The 16,492-nt window shown below is 29.9% G+C and overlaps 2 protein-coding genes across 8 annotated transcripts in view; both read right to left on the bottom strand.

Moving 5' to 3' along the window:
- Window positions 1–4,087, bottom strand: part of Cdep (Chondrocyte-derived ezrin-like domain containing protein) — a 161,956-nt gene extending 157,869 nt beyond the window's left edge. For 3 of the 4 annotated variants that reach the window (XM_067279940.1, XM_067279943.1, XM_067279942.1), the window contains exon 1: window positions 3,956–4,087. The gene's annotated coding sequence lies outside the window, so the exon portion shown is untranslated. Of the gene's footprint in view, window positions 1–3,727; window positions 3,927–3,955 lie in introns of those variants that run through there. The other variant, XM_067279941.1, reaches the window with a different exon arrangement.
- Window positions 4,088–10,036: 5,949 nt separating this feature from the next.
- LOC136983243 (neprilysin-1-like) overlaps window positions 10,037–16,492 on the bottom strand; it is a 29,026-nt gene continuing 22,570 nt past the window's right edge. For all 4 annotated transcript variants that reach the window (XM_067279928.1, XM_067279932.1, XM_067279931.1 and 1 more), the window contains exons 13-22: window positions 13,784–13,861; window positions 11,991–12,094; window positions 11,868–11,926; window positions 11,747–11,798; window positions 11,613–11,680; window positions 11,431–11,540; window positions 11,288–11,353; window positions 10,814–10,912; window positions 10,629–10,702; window positions 10,037–10,466 (exon numbers count right to left, since the gene is read on the bottom strand). In XM_067279928.1, the coding sequence (XP_067136029.1) occupies window positions 10,367–10,466; window positions 10,629–10,702; window positions 10,814–10,912; window positions 11,288–11,353; window positions 11,431–11,540; window positions 11,613–11,680; window positions 11,747–11,798; window positions 11,868–11,926; window positions 11,991–12,094; window positions 13,784–13,861 (810 nt within the window). In that variant the 3' untranslated portion in view covers window positions 10,037–10,366. The remainder of the gene's footprint in view (window positions 10,467–10,628; window positions 10,703–10,813; window positions 10,913–11,287; window positions 11,354–11,430; window positions 11,541–11,612; window positions 11,681–11,746; window positions 11,799–11,867; window positions 11,927–11,990; window positions 12,095–13,783; window positions 13,862–16,492) is intronic.

The following is a 16,492-nucleotide window of genomic DNA, read 5'->3' as shown; positions in this document are numbered from 1 at the left end:
AAAAAATTAAAATTAAGTAGTATATTGTATATAACATATTTATTTTGTATTCATTCACTTTCCCTTAGTCTACTGTATTGTGTTACTCTGTATATTAACAGAAAAAAATTAATGTTACTCACTCTATATACCTATATTGTATATTAAAAAACTGCATTACAAAAAGACAATGTTTTTTAAAACTACACTCTTTTATAAAACCTGTGCATGGGTCTGATATCAATACATGCCATTAGGTATCTTTTACCATTGGTAAAGGATTCAATAATGATATTTTTATTGGGCTCCAGATAATCTTCATCTATTAGTCTGCACTATATAGAAAATGATAAAAATCAATTATGTTTGAAGATGAAACACTAATGTTTCATTCTTTATTTCAGCATTTATTTTAGGAGTTGTAATAATTAATTCATGTCTCATTACTAATGACAATATGCAACAAAAACAATCTTTTATATTTCAAAACAAACATGAATATGGCATACCAAATCATATGATACATTTTCCAAATGATTTGTTTAAGATTATCTAAATCAGGGCTGAATTTAGACTTGCTGTTGTCCTAAGCTATATAAAAACTCTCCTCTATCAAATAATAATTTAAAACCTGAAACTCTAGCCTTGTAGTGTGAGGCCTATACACTGCTATAGCTTGTTTATAAATCCAACCTTTCTACAATATATACATTTTTGGAATTTCAGGCTGTAACTGATGACACACAGTACTAATGTTAATTTGCAGAATGGCCATAATTTTTTTCACATTTAAGCTGCTACACCAATAAACATATTCAAATGATACCTATTTTAAAAACTAGATATTCTCAAACTGTCAAGTTTTTGAGCATTATCTGTAAAGAACTGTGTCTTTTTAAAGCATTCCAATTTATTGGCGCACACTTGTTATTGTAAAACATTATTTCTATGCTGGTAGGATAATCTTTAATGGAATTCATATCTATTGTTCCTTTTCTACAAAAAATTAAACTTTATAAATGAACTCTGTTCAAATATGAACAGTTCTTGTTTGATTCTTATCTTTATGTTGTGAACATCAATAAATTCCATTTGTATAATGCCGAACAGAATAAATAATAACATGTTTGTGGCCTAGAATTCTACAGTTTTATTTATACATAAGATATGTTAATATTTTTGATTAATTATATTTACTTTTGTAAAGAAAATAAAAATAATAACCTCCATCAAACAAAAAACAAATTTATGAAGAAATTAGTTCAAAACAACCATTTGTATTTTTCAAAATTAACGAAAATTAAGTACATAAGATGCAATATCAAAATTTAACTTCAGTTATTTTTTAAAATTAATTTATTGCAATTTTTCAATATAATAAAAACACCTTAGTATTGAGTTATTTAAAAAATATATTAAACTTGTCAGTTATAAACAATTTAGTAATTCAGTAAACATAAACAATGACCAAACTACACAATCCTATACATTTGCAATAAATTTTCTTTTCATTTCAGTTTCATTATACCAAAAGAACACATGAAGGTGGTAAGCTATCTTTATAATATTAATAAATAAATCATTATGTTTATAAACTTATATAACATTAATTAAAGATATGAAACTCTCTATACATTTATATTTTTTGTTCTTTGTATACATGACAGTATTAAATTTAAGTAATTTTTAAAACCAAATATCAAACTCAGCTTTTTAAATACTTAATGAACCATCAGTACCATCTTCTGTTTCTGAGAAATGTTTATTAAACAAAACACAAATGTTTTCAGCCTAATACAATAGCCATCTTCAGGTGTAACTAAATTCGAATGCCTTCTCAAAAATTTAACCATTTTAACAACAGAACATCCAAACATTTAATATTTAAATTTAAAATGAAAGTATTAGATAAATTAACAAATAAATAATAAAATAAAATATATTAAATAAACTAAAATAATAACAATATAAATAATAAAGCAAAATAAAATTCACAAAAAGTGCATCCAAATATAAGGACAGGTGTGAACTAAGAATTTTTATATTTTAATTTTTCTTTTATGCAGAAGCTAGTCTATCCGCATCCCTGGCATCAATACAACCTTTAATATACTTTTATAGATTTTGTTTTCGTTCATTGATAAGAATGGGAAACGCTTGGCCCCAAAGATAGTTGCTTCATTCCATTTAACTAGTTCTTTACTTGTGCCATACTAGACAAAACTGTGTTTCACTGCCCTTTATAAATGTCATACTATATTATGGATTTTAAAACATAATTTTTTAATTTATAAATATTTTTCTAAATATATACATTGATGTAAATGTCTATCGGTGTATAAAGTATACTTATTACTAATTTTGATTTTCATACTATTTGTTATTAATTATTGTTATGATATGCACATAAAATTTTATTTGAAGAAAATAATTTAGTAATCATAAACGAAATTATTTTTATTCATCTCTACGTTTTTTATTTTGTTGTATTCATTGTCAATAATCCCTTTTAATGAAAATGTATTTACAAATACATTACTGATAAAATTCTGATTACATTTATTTTTTGCATAACTTAATCTGTAATACCATATTTACTTGCATATAAGACGAGGTTTTTATCCATTTTTCACTGTTTCAAAAACCTAGGTCGTCCTAAATGCGCGAGCAAAGGAAACTTTTTGTTTTTGTATAATTTTTGTACACTGTGTATTCTTATTTTTTACTGGATTCTCACCTTTTGGTGTTTAAAAACAAAAGTATTTTATCTGAGTCGTTTGAATCATTCTTGTGTATTGTCAGAAGTAAAGATGAATATCAATAGGAAAAGAGAAGCTTTTGAATTGAATTCCAAAATTACACGGGAGCCCGATATAAGTTTTAATTCATTCCCACGTGAAAACAGATGATTATTTGGAAATCAGAATTCAAACTAATCGACGAAGAGTGAATTTGACTGTTAAGAATTGGCAAAAAAGGTTTCCGATTGTCCAGCTTTACATGAACAAATTATGCTGTCGATTTTACAAGATTTTTCCTTGAAGTTTAAAATGCCAGTAATTTTTGCGGGACAATGTGTGCATTTACGTGCATTTGATATTTTATTTGTGATTAAATGAAATAAAATTAGAATTGTATTAATAAATCTAATTTTCTTTATTTTGATCTTTAAAGTCACACCTTGTCCTATATGTGAGGTCGTCTTACATTGGAGTAAATACGGTATGTCACACAGTTATTTATAAACATAAGCAGAATTATATCACTATGAATCGAGAAGATACCGAACAAGGAAAGGAAACTTCTGATATATTGTATAATAATTTCCCAGCTTAAAAGAATATACTAATTGAAGTATAAACTAAGCATTAATTTAAATGATAAATAACTTAAATTTGAATTATAAGACTGATATAACATGATCAGATCTTATTAAATAATAGATTTTTTTTATTCAACCTTTAATATTTCTTATATCAGACTTTAAAAATGCATTATTATAAAGGTGTTCGTTTATAAATCTGTATATAAATGCTTAATATGTTAAAATATAGGCAAATGATAGTTTACATGCAATATGTATACTCTCACTTTGAATGATCAAGATAGCAACTCCCTAAGATAAGGATTTATAAGTTGAGGAATATTGAAGAAGAATATAAAACAGATTTATAATCATTAGAAATACTAGAATATTAAGAAACGATTAATTTATCCTAATTCAATTATAGTGAAATAAAGATCTTACAGTTCATAACATATTTTCGCAAAACAAGTTATTAGGATGAATCATATTTCCTCACAATAGTGTTCTTTTTCATATAATATTTCTTAATTTATCTCATAGTTCAACCACTTTCACTCAAGGTCAGAGGTCAAGAATTTTAGAAATTCTAAATATTCGATGTTAAAAGCCATAAGCATACCTCCCATACTAAGCGATTTGTATAGAAATTTACTAAGTAACTTCATTTACCTTTTTTACTTAGTAGCCATGATAAAAATTAACATAAAATCTAATATTTTATTAAGAAAAAGATGTATATTGACCCGTAAACACCGCCATTGAGACGGGGAGGAGAAACAATTATATTACTCATAACTTTTTCAATTTTAATAAAATTCATAATTCAATTATTCTGTTTGGTTGTTAAATTATTTATTTATTTATTTTCGTACGTTTTTTAAAAATTTCATTATAATTACGAAATATAAGGAAATATAATTGATAAATAAAACAGCTAAAAATAGTTATTTTTATTTCCGTTAGAGGCGTTATATTCCGAGATTGCTGATGTACGGACTGACGTTGCCAGACCTGTCGTGATTTGAATGAAAACACAATAACGAAAGTATAGCATTTCTGGATAAGATTACATCACTTTAACCGATAATATATCATATTTTTATATTAAAAACTATAATGTGAAAATTTATATCTTTAATAATAAAAATGTTTGAGTCCAAAAAATTTCAGAAAAATGAAATCAACAAATTTTTAGCTGTTTGTTAAAAAATTCGGCTGAATGAAATGGGAAATGGGAATTTTTTTTCATGGGTGATCTGTCCCGGATATGTCAGGCCCGAGGAATAAATGAAATTAGAGATGGCATTCTACATTCCTCTATGCTGCGCCACCATGGATTTGATTGAGAATCCAATATGGCCGTATAATGAGGACGTTTCGAATACACGCAATCGAGTAAAATGTATATTATCTGAATTAATTTAGATAAAAGCTACTTCAGTTGACGAAATAGTTTAGGTAATTGTACATGTACGACTAGTTTACTATAAAGCAACATTTATTAAGCCTGTAAATAAACTTTTTAAACAAAGTTTTTAGTCACTTATTTTGAAAACTAATCATATTATTTTGAATTTTGGCTCCGGTTGCAGGCGTCCTTTAACAATTACAATGACTAAGATTTGGATAATTGGGATTATCTTTATACATTACACTAAATAATATTATGACCTATCACGAACAAGCAAGATGTCAAGTCAATGACATACACTTTCGAAGATAATTTATTTATTTATACATTTTATTGGTAGTCTGACGGCAATACGAATAACCATCCCACTAAAAGTAAACAGATCCAATAAAAGCTAAAATGCCCTTTGCATTGCTTCTTATATATGTATAGGCTCTCTTGCTCATTGTAGCGATTAACAACACCGTCTGTACTGACTTGTAGGGATTCCCCGTATTTTAAGAGAGACGAAATTTTCTTCCGCTCTGGGCGGCTGACACCCACGCTACGCCACTGAGACTTAATGAATCTAGTCTCGAAGTAGTCGGTGCAATGGTGTTTCTCATATCTTTATTTGAAGAAATAAAATTTATAAAATGTTACTTTGAAAATTTTACAAATAAATTTTTTATTGTACGAACTGTAAAAGTGTCCTCTTTCGTTGTCCCTTCGTGCATCATCGGAAAATAATTTATTCTGTATTCCCATGGTTCATATGAAGGATCAGCTTGTGCGGCTTTATTTCTCCGATAAAGCAGTGATGTTAGTATCCGATGAGCCGGCCGAAGCTTTATTGCTTGGCCATATGCGAGGAAGGGGAAATAAAGCCTTCCGGGACGTCTTTTGAGGGTAACGGGCCCCTATTCAGGCGTTAGAGACGTGGAGAAAACCTGGAAATCTCCAAGTGGCCAGCCCGTCCTGGCGAGGCGCAAACCCATGACCGAACTCTCAGTGTTGAGGAAACGGAACCGCTTGGCCAAAAATAACAATTTCACGGCAGAGATGACCTTTATTTGAAGGCTTCTCCTCCGCCTCGACATGAAAAACGTTATAGAGTTCACTCAGGCGGCGGCATTCACCTTTATAAAAATGATACATTTAATGAAAAAGATTTTTTTGCCGAGACAAAAGTATATACGAAAGGAACAACGAAAAAGGATACTTTTCAGTTCGTTCAATGAAAATTTCATTTGTAAATTTTTTCAAAGTTTAAACGCTTTTTGTCCCAGCAAGAAAACCTTTCCTATAAAATGTTTTTAAAATAAAACGATGTACCCCGGGAAAATTTTAAATTTTATTTATAATAATCGTTTAGTTGTTTCTTTTCCAAGTTTAGTCATTTCTTTAAGAATGTATTTATTGTTGCCACTTATTCTGCCGAAGGAAATTTTTCTAAATTGAAAAAAAGAAAAAATTATTTAAGATCTTCAATGTGCCAAAAGGGATTATCTTATTTACGTACAATTTTTCAATAGAAAGTGAACTAAGACGAATTAGATTTAAGTAATATAATTGAAAAGTCGCATGTTTAAAGACAGGAAAAGTTAAAGATGTTGTAATTATTTAAATATAAAAATATCGAAAAATAATTATTAAATAAAATGTACTCAATATCACATTATATTTTTAATTTCTCTTTTTATTAACGACTATTCCATAGTCAATTATATGGAGAGAAGAGATTCGGGGGACTGATCCCGTCAGCAAAACACTTCATATGTGAACAAATATTAATTAAAATATGGAAACTAACTAACAATTATTTTCTTTAAAATGCGTAGACCGCCTCTCCCCACTCCGCCTTTGATAAATTTGCTTTAAAATACTACATATACAAACGGTAAGTTTGTATATAATAAATATACAGGTATCCCTAGTACAACTCGGCACTTCTACAACACGGTTCGAGAATTTGGGAAATCCTTCGTATAAAATTTTACGACTTTTAAGTGCAAACTCCTTTATTCGATATGTCTTTTATTCGGGTAAATATGCATAGCGTCTCAAATTTGCCCACGGGTTTTAGAATATAGAAATTTTCAATTGGTTTTGTGCTTTTTGTCAGATTTAATAAAAACCGATAGTGCAATTTTTTCTTCCTTGTCTTAGCTTTCCTATCAACCAGGTGTCGATGCTTTCAGACTTTAGCCTTCAAGATTGACATTGTGTTTCGTTTTTATAGATTAATCTTCGTATTTAGTAAAGTTTATTAACCTTTTTTTAAACCGTAGGTAAATAATCATTCGTAAAAATGACGAACGAAATACGGCGGTATCTCGGTACTCGAACAATTCGGTATTCCAACACAAATTTTGGAAAAAAAATGGCTCGGTCAACATTGTAGAGATTTATACTTCTCAATTGGTCTATGCATTTTCCCAGTGGAATAAATCAGATAGAATACTATTTTGAAAGTTCTTCAAAACATAGCTTAAATTTTAGTTACTTTCACTCTCCCGACTTCTCCTTGTTAGGCCTATATATACAGAACAAGGGAAAGGGGCGGAATCGTATCAAATTTGATTCTCCGGTTTCTTTGTAAATCTCTATATTTTGTGATCTCTTGAACCCAAGAGTAAAAAATGGGGTTTCGTTCGTTTCGTTTCTATTTCGTTTAATATCTTAGGGTGGTGTTTAGGATAAAAAACGAAATTTGGGATTGCAGTTTGTGTATAAGTGGAATTGATGCTATTAAATTTTGCTGTTTAAAGGTCGAGGAGATGGGGAAATAGAGGAAAGTCATGTATGGGGTCGACTTAATGATTTTATTGGTTATTCGCATTTATAAATTTTTTTCTTTTTTATAAAACTCGTTTTTACCCTAAAAATTAAACTTTTGCCATTTTATAATTGAAAGTATAAAAAGATTTTGTAATAAAATCTCTTAACAGTCGGAAAAGTTACGCAAATCATTGCTAGATTTTTATTTGTAAAGTTATATTTAATAGTAATAATTAATAAATTAAAGAGAATTTGATGTTTCATTCGAACCTTTATATATACTAGTGGTCTTGAACTTTTTCTAGCACTGTAAATACACACTACATTGGGAGAGAAAGTCAAAAATATAATATTAACTAGCGGGTGGGCCCAGCGTCGCTCGGGCAAAAGTAACGATACCGAAGATTAAGAATATTACCTTACCCGTTTTCACAGAATGCAAGAATTGGGTCCCCCTGTTTCCAGACTAATTAGAGAATTTTTAGATGGGTCTAAACATATGTTCGATTTCCCACAAAAACGAAAAAACTGCACCTGCGTCTTGCACATCGCTTTCTCTTAACAATTCCATTGTTACGTAACACTTCCATTGTTGACAATTCCATTTTTTTTAACTCTTTCCGCCCTGTGGGCACTAAGAGGGCCTCTTTTAGTAGGCCCATTATGGGTTCGGCCAGGCCCACAATGGGGCGACCGGGTGGTGAGGGACAGGGCCCGACACATGACGTAGCCTAACTGTGTACCAAATTTCAACTTTCAACTCCTAACCGTTTGGGCTCTGCGCTGATATATTATTATCAACTCGTCTCGATTATATATATAGATGTGTCACAGTGGCGTAGCGTAGTGGGGGCGGCAGGGGCGGCACTTTTAGGGGGCGGCATTTTTTCAGAATAAATAATAATAATATCTTGTAAAAGTTTGAACCATTTCATTTCATATTTTTGTCGCACCTACGATTCGGACCTACTGAAATGAGCACGGAATTTTTCATACTTATTCTGTGACATAAATGGAGAATCCTCTTTCTTTCAATGAATGTATAATAATGACATCTTGCTCATTGTAGCGACTGACAACACCGTCTGTACTGACTTGTAGGGATTCCCCGTATTTTATTTAAGGGGGCGAAATTTTCCTCCGCCCCGGGCGGCTGACACCTACGCTACGCCACTGATGTGTCATAAACATTATGTTTGAATTTAAACTTTCCGTTAACACTGTTATGATGGCATGTGCAATTTAAAGTTTTTACTCTTTTGCGTTCATTGAAGAAAAGTAAATAGTAAAATGAAACTGAATAGGGAAGTAGATTTTAACTGAAAAGTAGCAGATCACAGCGAGAAAAGACGTCGAACGCTTTTTCTCTGTTATGTATCCAGAACGGATTTTTAATTTTATTTCTGTTACGTATTCCCAAAGTTTTTAATTAAATAATTTAATACTTAAAATTATTTTAGTAATTATTTTTGCCAACCAGTATCGGAGAACCCGACAGATGAACATTTTGTGTTGAAATGACATCTTTCACGAACAGTTGCCAATGTTTTCCGAGACTCCCAAATTCTGTTACGTGATTCCAAATGGGGTCATGACACATAGTTTAAGAAAGTCTGTTTTATATAGAGCTCTATTATTAGTTTAGATAGATATTTTGAAAACATAAAATTTTCATGAATTCGCCGATTATCAAACTTAGAATTTACATTTACGACTATGAATAGGGTAAAAATCCATACATTATTTTAGAAACAAATGTAGGAGAATCTAAATACACAATGGATAGCTTTAAATGGTATAGAAATAAAATAATAAACGTTCACGAAGATAAAGATATTTTATTTTAGATTTATTTGTATATATATAACAGTTACAATGCATTCGCTGAAAATGTACCGTACATTTTGCTATCATCATCGCTTTTCCATCATAATACAAAACTAAACTCTTAAAGTGTCGTTAATAGAGGAAAACAAACCACCATCTTTTGACTTGGATCAGCCATTGTGCTAGAACATTATACCAACCAACTGCAGTTTAAGGAATTTTTTCATCGTCTACTTAAAATTAATTTACATTGCAATATGTTTTATGATGTGCTTTCATTAAATTCTTTGCAATTCATTATTAAAACAAATTTTCCATTAGTAATGCAAAGGACAAAAAACTGTATTTTATGCATTGTTAATTGCTATGAACTTCCAGATACATATACGAAACAATTACATCTTTCTTGACGTGCATCTTTTAAACATCTAAACAAAGATTTGTCAGTCATGAAAATAAATTTCTTAACTGAATCAATTTAATATTTTATGCAAATGACACATATTGATATATTTTTTTATTGTAATATTTTTAATCATACGAAGTTTATTATGTTTTAAAAAATAAACATCTTAATTATGATAAAGGCATAATTGTTTTGCTAAAAGAAAATCAAAAACAAAATTGACTTTTTTAAAAAAATAATGATTTATTTTAATTATATTTTAAAATAATTTATTTTTATTTAATTTACTAACGATTTAAACAATTGTTAAATTTAAAATCTTTTTAAAATTTATAAATAATTTATATTACATAAATGTTCTTTTGAGAAATAAAATACTTAAACGAATAAGTATCCAACAAGTTTTATACTGTATAACGCATAAATTATTATTTAAATGTAATTTATATTTAGTTGGATAAATAGGAATATTTTGCATATAACAACAAATATATACAATAAATGAAAAAATATATATATGTCAGCTAACAAGAAAAACGTATGAATTCTCTCCTTATAAATATTTTTCATATGAGAATAACATTGAACAAAATATTCCTTTTATCTCACAATAAAAGCATAAAAAGAAAAACCGATTCTGTCTTTCAAGAGAAAAAAATATCGAAGATAACGAAAATCACCATATTGAGCATTTCTTCCTGCTATTCATTTTGTCATTCTTTTTACATTTAAAAGCTTCTGAAAACTCCTTCATGTTGGATAAAGTGCCCATAACTCTGCAAACATTTATAAATATTTCAATTTTTATCATACAAAATAGCATTGAAAAACGTAACAAGTGTTTCCGGGTTTATTTATTGTATAATTAAAATAAACTGAATAAATTACAAATAAATAATATATCAAATAAGTATAAATTTATTAAATATTAAAAATACCTATAAATTGAAGGACTGTGATCTAATTTATTTATAAGATTCCAACCAATTTGATTATACTGGGTACACCACATCTAAAAATAAAGATGTTTTTATATGTATTGAAAATTTAACTGTATTTAATGTTGAAAGTATTAAAACTTCGGATAAACTTGGAATAGATAGGGCCTAATAGTCTAACTTACCGAGCCATATGACAAGAAAAATAGCTGATCCGAAGTATAAGTTTGAAAATCCGGCAAAACTTTTAACGGTTCTTGATTATCACTTAATTTCTTGTATGCCTTTGAAGGAAATATTTATTTTTTTAAATAAGAAAGATTCTAATTAAATTTCGAACATATATTTTAATAAATAATTTCATGTCTTATGCATATTATAATCTTATTATATTATGGAAAATAAAAGAGTGATTTTTAACAGTTAACTTCCAACTTTCGCCGGAAGTCATGTTATTTCAATTCAGACGGATGACCGGGATGACCTTATTGTTAACAGGAAAAGTCTGATGTACAGGGGCAAAACACGACTAAAATTGAGAGCATTGTGACGAAAAATTGCAGCCTGGCATTGTGACGACGTCACACAATAAATAATTGCTCGTTAATCATAAGTTTTGAATAAGTATTGAATCATTTTTAAATAAAAACTGTTATTACCGAATAAGCTAATTTAATTCCACCATTATCAGCAATGTTCTCAGCTAAAGTTTGTATTCCGTTAATCTGAAAAAGTCAAATAATTAAAATATTAAATAATTAAAATTGAATTATTTAACGTAAAACCCGAAAAATTTTCTTACTCCGTAGGAATCGTATTGTTCAATAAAACATTCGGTTCTTTTAGTAAATTCCTCTCTAGATTTATTTGACCACCAGTTAATATTAATTCCTTCTGCATTTCTTTCTCTTCCTAAATTTGTAAGGTTATATAGATTTCTTAGAAGAATTAAATTTTGTATAGCATTTTAAAAAGTACGTCTACCTTTAGTATCAAATCCATGTGTCATTTCATGCCCAATGATTGCACCTATCGCCGCATAATTTAAATACCTGGAAATACATTTTTTATCCAGAAATTATCTTTATACTAAGTTAAAATTGTATTAAACGACTCACTTTGGCAATTTTCTGTTATAGAAAGGAATTTGTAAAATTCCTAATGGAACAGCTGGGAAACGAATTCGTTTATTAAATACCACTCTATATAACATCTATATATTTTTCAATTAATACTTACTGATAGAATTTTGATTTTGATCATAAGCAGCATTTACTGTTAGAGGCATCACTGACCAACTAGAGTTAAAAATAATTTTAAATGCAATTAGAACTTATAAATATTTATAACTAAAATACCTACTCCGTCATCTTAGGCTTCTTTCGAAGTGACCTGAATAACTGAGAGCTTGTATATTCGGCAATTACTAGATCATTTTTGAAAGGATCATCTCCAATTTTTCCTAGCTTAAAACATAGAAATTATTTATTAATTTTATGAATATCAAACAGAAATTATATGTGTAAGAATTAAGATTTAATTCAAATAAGTTTTTCGTTTTTTTGCATCGTTTACAATACGATTACATAGATTAATGTATGATCATATTTAGGCCTACATCAATAAAACACATTCCTTCTATATATAAAATATAATGGATTCAAAGATTGTCTACAGTAGTGATGAGCAACCTTTCCTGGATGCACCAACATTTATAGTACCATGACCGCCAATACACTAGGTACTAAAATAATGTATTCCAATAATAGACAAACTTGTAATATGTAGTTTATTCTCATTTTTCCACTGGTCAAGTTTTGTTTGAATGTTCTTCGTCACGAATATCAGCTTAACTGAAGTTGCATAACGGCACGAGATAGAAAACAGGAAAATAAAATTAGGTTGACAGCTCTAGAACTGCAGACTGGTCTATAGAATAAAATGTTAGATTGTTTTCTCCTCGTAAATACTATATAAAAGAGACAATGATAGATTTTTATTGAGAAGGAACAATAAATATCATTTCTCGCTCGACTTTAATATTTTTAACAGATAAAAAGGATAGTTTTAAGTATAAAAAAACTTGATTTATTTCATTTTTAATCGAACTATGAAAAAAACTGAAATATCTATAGTCTTTTTGTTTTTATATCTGTTTTTGTTATATGTATTATTGTTTATATATATGTGTAAAATTTCAATATGTATACGTTCATCTGTCTAATTCCGAGCGAGGGTTTCGTAACGTAAAGTTCGGGTCCGTTTCGAAATGCTCTTCCACAATCAAATTAACTGGAAAAATACAGTCAATTTTTATTCAAATCACATTAAAAACTTTCCTTTCATATTTTCCACAACAAAATTGTACAGAACAACTTTCAGATTTCAGAACAATAAATAAATAAATAAACATATATAGTAGATAGTAAACGATTAGTAGATATAACATTCATTTATAAAATACAACTAAAAAGAATAAATGAAATCCACTAGCTTAATTATTCTAAACAAATTTTATTTTTTATGTTGCATACCTTAGAAAATATATAAATAAAAAGATTTCCTTTTATTAACTATGGATAGAAGAGAAGAATATTCTAAACGTTAAAGATAAAGAGTGAAAAAATATATTTAACAATCGAATTAATACTGCTCTAAATGGCATTATAGACATTACTGTAACAATAGATACATTATATTGTCGAATGGAGCCTCGGCAATATAATTTTATTTTCCTGTTTTCTATCTCGTGCCATTATGCAATCCAATTTGAGCTGATATTCGTGACGAAGAACATTCAAACTAAACTTACTTGACCAGTGAAAAAATGAGATTAAACTATATATTACTAATTTGCATGTCATTAGCATATATTATTTTAGTATCTAGTATTGGTGGTTATGGTGTATGTTGGTGCTTTGCACGCTTTGCAACTCCGTGAGAAAAAAAAAACGTTGGCACGCCGGAAGCCTACAAAGTTCCCTTCCGGTCCGCATCCAAAAAATGTTTCTCATCACTGATAAGGTCTATTCCTATTGAATTAATTGATAATATTAAAATAATTAAAGATGATTTTATTTTGTTTTTTATTAATTTTAATAAACTAATTTCTATCTCATTAATTTAATCAAATTTAAAAAAAATAATTTTCTTACATTTTCATAGTATTCGCTTAACCGTCTTTTATCCATAATCCAATCGGGATATCCAACGTTATCGCTCATGAATTCTATCTGAAATATAATTAATGTATCTTTATACTTCAAAAATTTAATTGTTTAATTTCAAGATTACATTTAAATATGAATAAATTTATAAAAATAATTTTTGTAAGACGATTACAATATATCAATAGTCGATAGTATTTACGAAGGTGTTCCGGCCGGATAACCGTAATTATTAGATCGTCATCAGTGGCGTGCCGTCATTGGAAGCTGTGGAAGCGCCGCTTCCCTTGTATTTTCTAAAATATAAATACACATTGCGCGATTGTTTTCATATTTGAACGTACTTTGAATTACTTAAAATTAATATTTGGTTAATGTTACCCTAGGTATACAAAATGGTGGCTCGTCTCTGATCCCAGCAAGGAAACAGTGGGGACGCACGTTCTAATCTAACCTAACCTATTGTAATAAATTACCCCTATTGTAATAATTTGTTTGCTAATAATTATGGTAATTTATTAGAATAAGTTAGGTTAGGTTAGAACGTGCGTCCCACTGTTTCCTTGATGGAATCGGAGACGAGCCGCCATTTTGTATACCTAGGGTAACATTAACCTAATATTCTATTATAACCGCATTATGTATTTTATTACAGATTTCATATAGAATTCTGTAATAAAATACATAATACATAGTGCATATTCCCAATGGAAGCGCTGTATTGTCGAATACGGGACAGTACCGGGGCGAAATATTTGAATGGTGTAAAGCAGCCAATTTACTGTCATTGGTGCACGCGCTTTACAGAGCACCAACCTCTGGCGGTTTAGCCGGTGGATGCTACACACCATAACGTTTCCCTATCCCTTAGCCACTGGTAGGGAGCTATTTGACTAAGTGCATTGTTTTAAGATTTAAAAAGTAAAGAATATTCAATGTTATTTTTATGTACGTTTCTTTGCAAAGTTATATTTAATTATAATTATATTGACGGATTTTCAGACATAAAATCTTTAGAATTTTTATCACTTTTAGATATTAATAATTTTAAATATTATGAAAAACAAATTTCCCAAGCGAGTTTTAATTCTTTAAATTAAGTAAATTTTATGGGAAATTTTTTGATTTATCCAAATTACGTAGCGAATCGCAATATTTATATTCGTGTCCGGACTATATCGACAAGTAACTCTTAAACATAAAACATATTATAATTAATGTCGATCCGAACAAAGACGTACTAAAGGAATTATATGATTTAATATCATTAATTTTTATGGAACCATCTACCAGTGGGTCTGTCGAGCAGTTTTTCGAGCACGAATCAAATTCATACATGGGCAGGAACACTCCGTCGGAGGAAAAATTGTCGTCGCTAGCGTTGCTTTCGATAGAAAAAAAAGCTTTCTAATACGTCGATGGAGTCGACGACCAGCGACTTTTATGATAAAGTAATTCACGACTTTGAGGAAAAAATCGCCGAATAGAGTTAGTTTATAAAAAATTAAAAAAACAAGTTTTTCTATCATTGTTTGTATCATATCAATTTGTATTTTAGAACTAAAATACAAATACATAAATTGTTTATTTTTGTCATTTCCAGTATTTGTTTAAAATTTTTATGGAAATATGAGATTCCGGACAGGTCCGAACCGTCACGAAAGACGGGAAAAAACGGTCAATTGTGAGGAAAATTTATTAGTTTAAAAAAACATAGGAAAAAGTCGTTTGTAGTCGGACACCCATTGTTTATATCAAACTGCCAGGCAGAAACCATAAATCGCGGAAGGAAGTCGTCCTACGATCGGTGGAAGATCGAATTCGTCTTCGATTTTGACCTTTCTGGCGCTCCAGGTAGGAGTCTTGTTACGCTTAGTAACCAGGGGCCAACCACTCGGGAAGCGTGATTGAGATAGAATGACCAATCAAAATGGACGAAAGAAAGAACGGAGATTGATATAATCCCCGACAATCGAGGACACCTCGCACTCGGTTAACGTTCCGAATAACCAAACCGCCGTGTGTCGACGCGCAAAAAAAAGCAGTTTTTCGTCTATTGTGTCAACTTGTAACCCGTGCCACTTCGGACTTAGGCCTTGTCCTTGACGCCAAGGGACGAAGTCTCCCCGTGCCTTACAGACTCGTCGACGCCACTGTCCCGGGGGCCACCTTCGATCGACGATTAAAGAACCACATCGATGCCCAAGAAGTCGGAATAACTGATTGTCCTAAAGCAAACTATTTGTGCATAGTGTATGTTTATTTTAGGTTAAAATAAACGGTTGTTTTCATATACTTGTCGTCTTTGTCTCCTCCGCCACCACGCACGTACGAATGGACCCTAGACCATCACTTACGCAAGGTCCTAGTCACTGACGAGCAATTAACTGATTGCCCCTGGAAGTCAGCTTCTTACAGAAACACAGCTTCCCTATCATCAAATGTCACGGCACTCCACTGACCGTCCTTCTGCTCTGTGAGATCTGAGTTGGAATCAGAGATGGAAATGATACGAATTTATTTATTTATTTATGCATTTGATTATCCGAATCTATCAACTTGTAATGAAATAAAAGTAATTACGATCATTTTTAGGTTAAGCACGTAATGGCAATAGAAAAGTTTAAATACAAAGTTTCTATATTAACGTCAAAATTATTTTTTGTTCCTAAAAGATTTAGAAATACAGTATTAATA

Source organism: Centruroides vittatus, unplaced genomic scaffold, assembly GCF_030686945.1.
Source record: "Centruroides vittatus isolate TY-2023 unplaced genomic scaffold, ASM3068694v2 contig_879, whole genome shotgun sequence".
Lineage (NCBI taxonomy): Eukaryota > Metazoa > Arthropoda > Arachnida > Scorpiones > Buthidae > Centruroides > Centruroides vittatus.
Note: the sequence above shows the minus strand (reverse complement) of the source record. Positions and strands in the feature narration are given on the sequence as shown.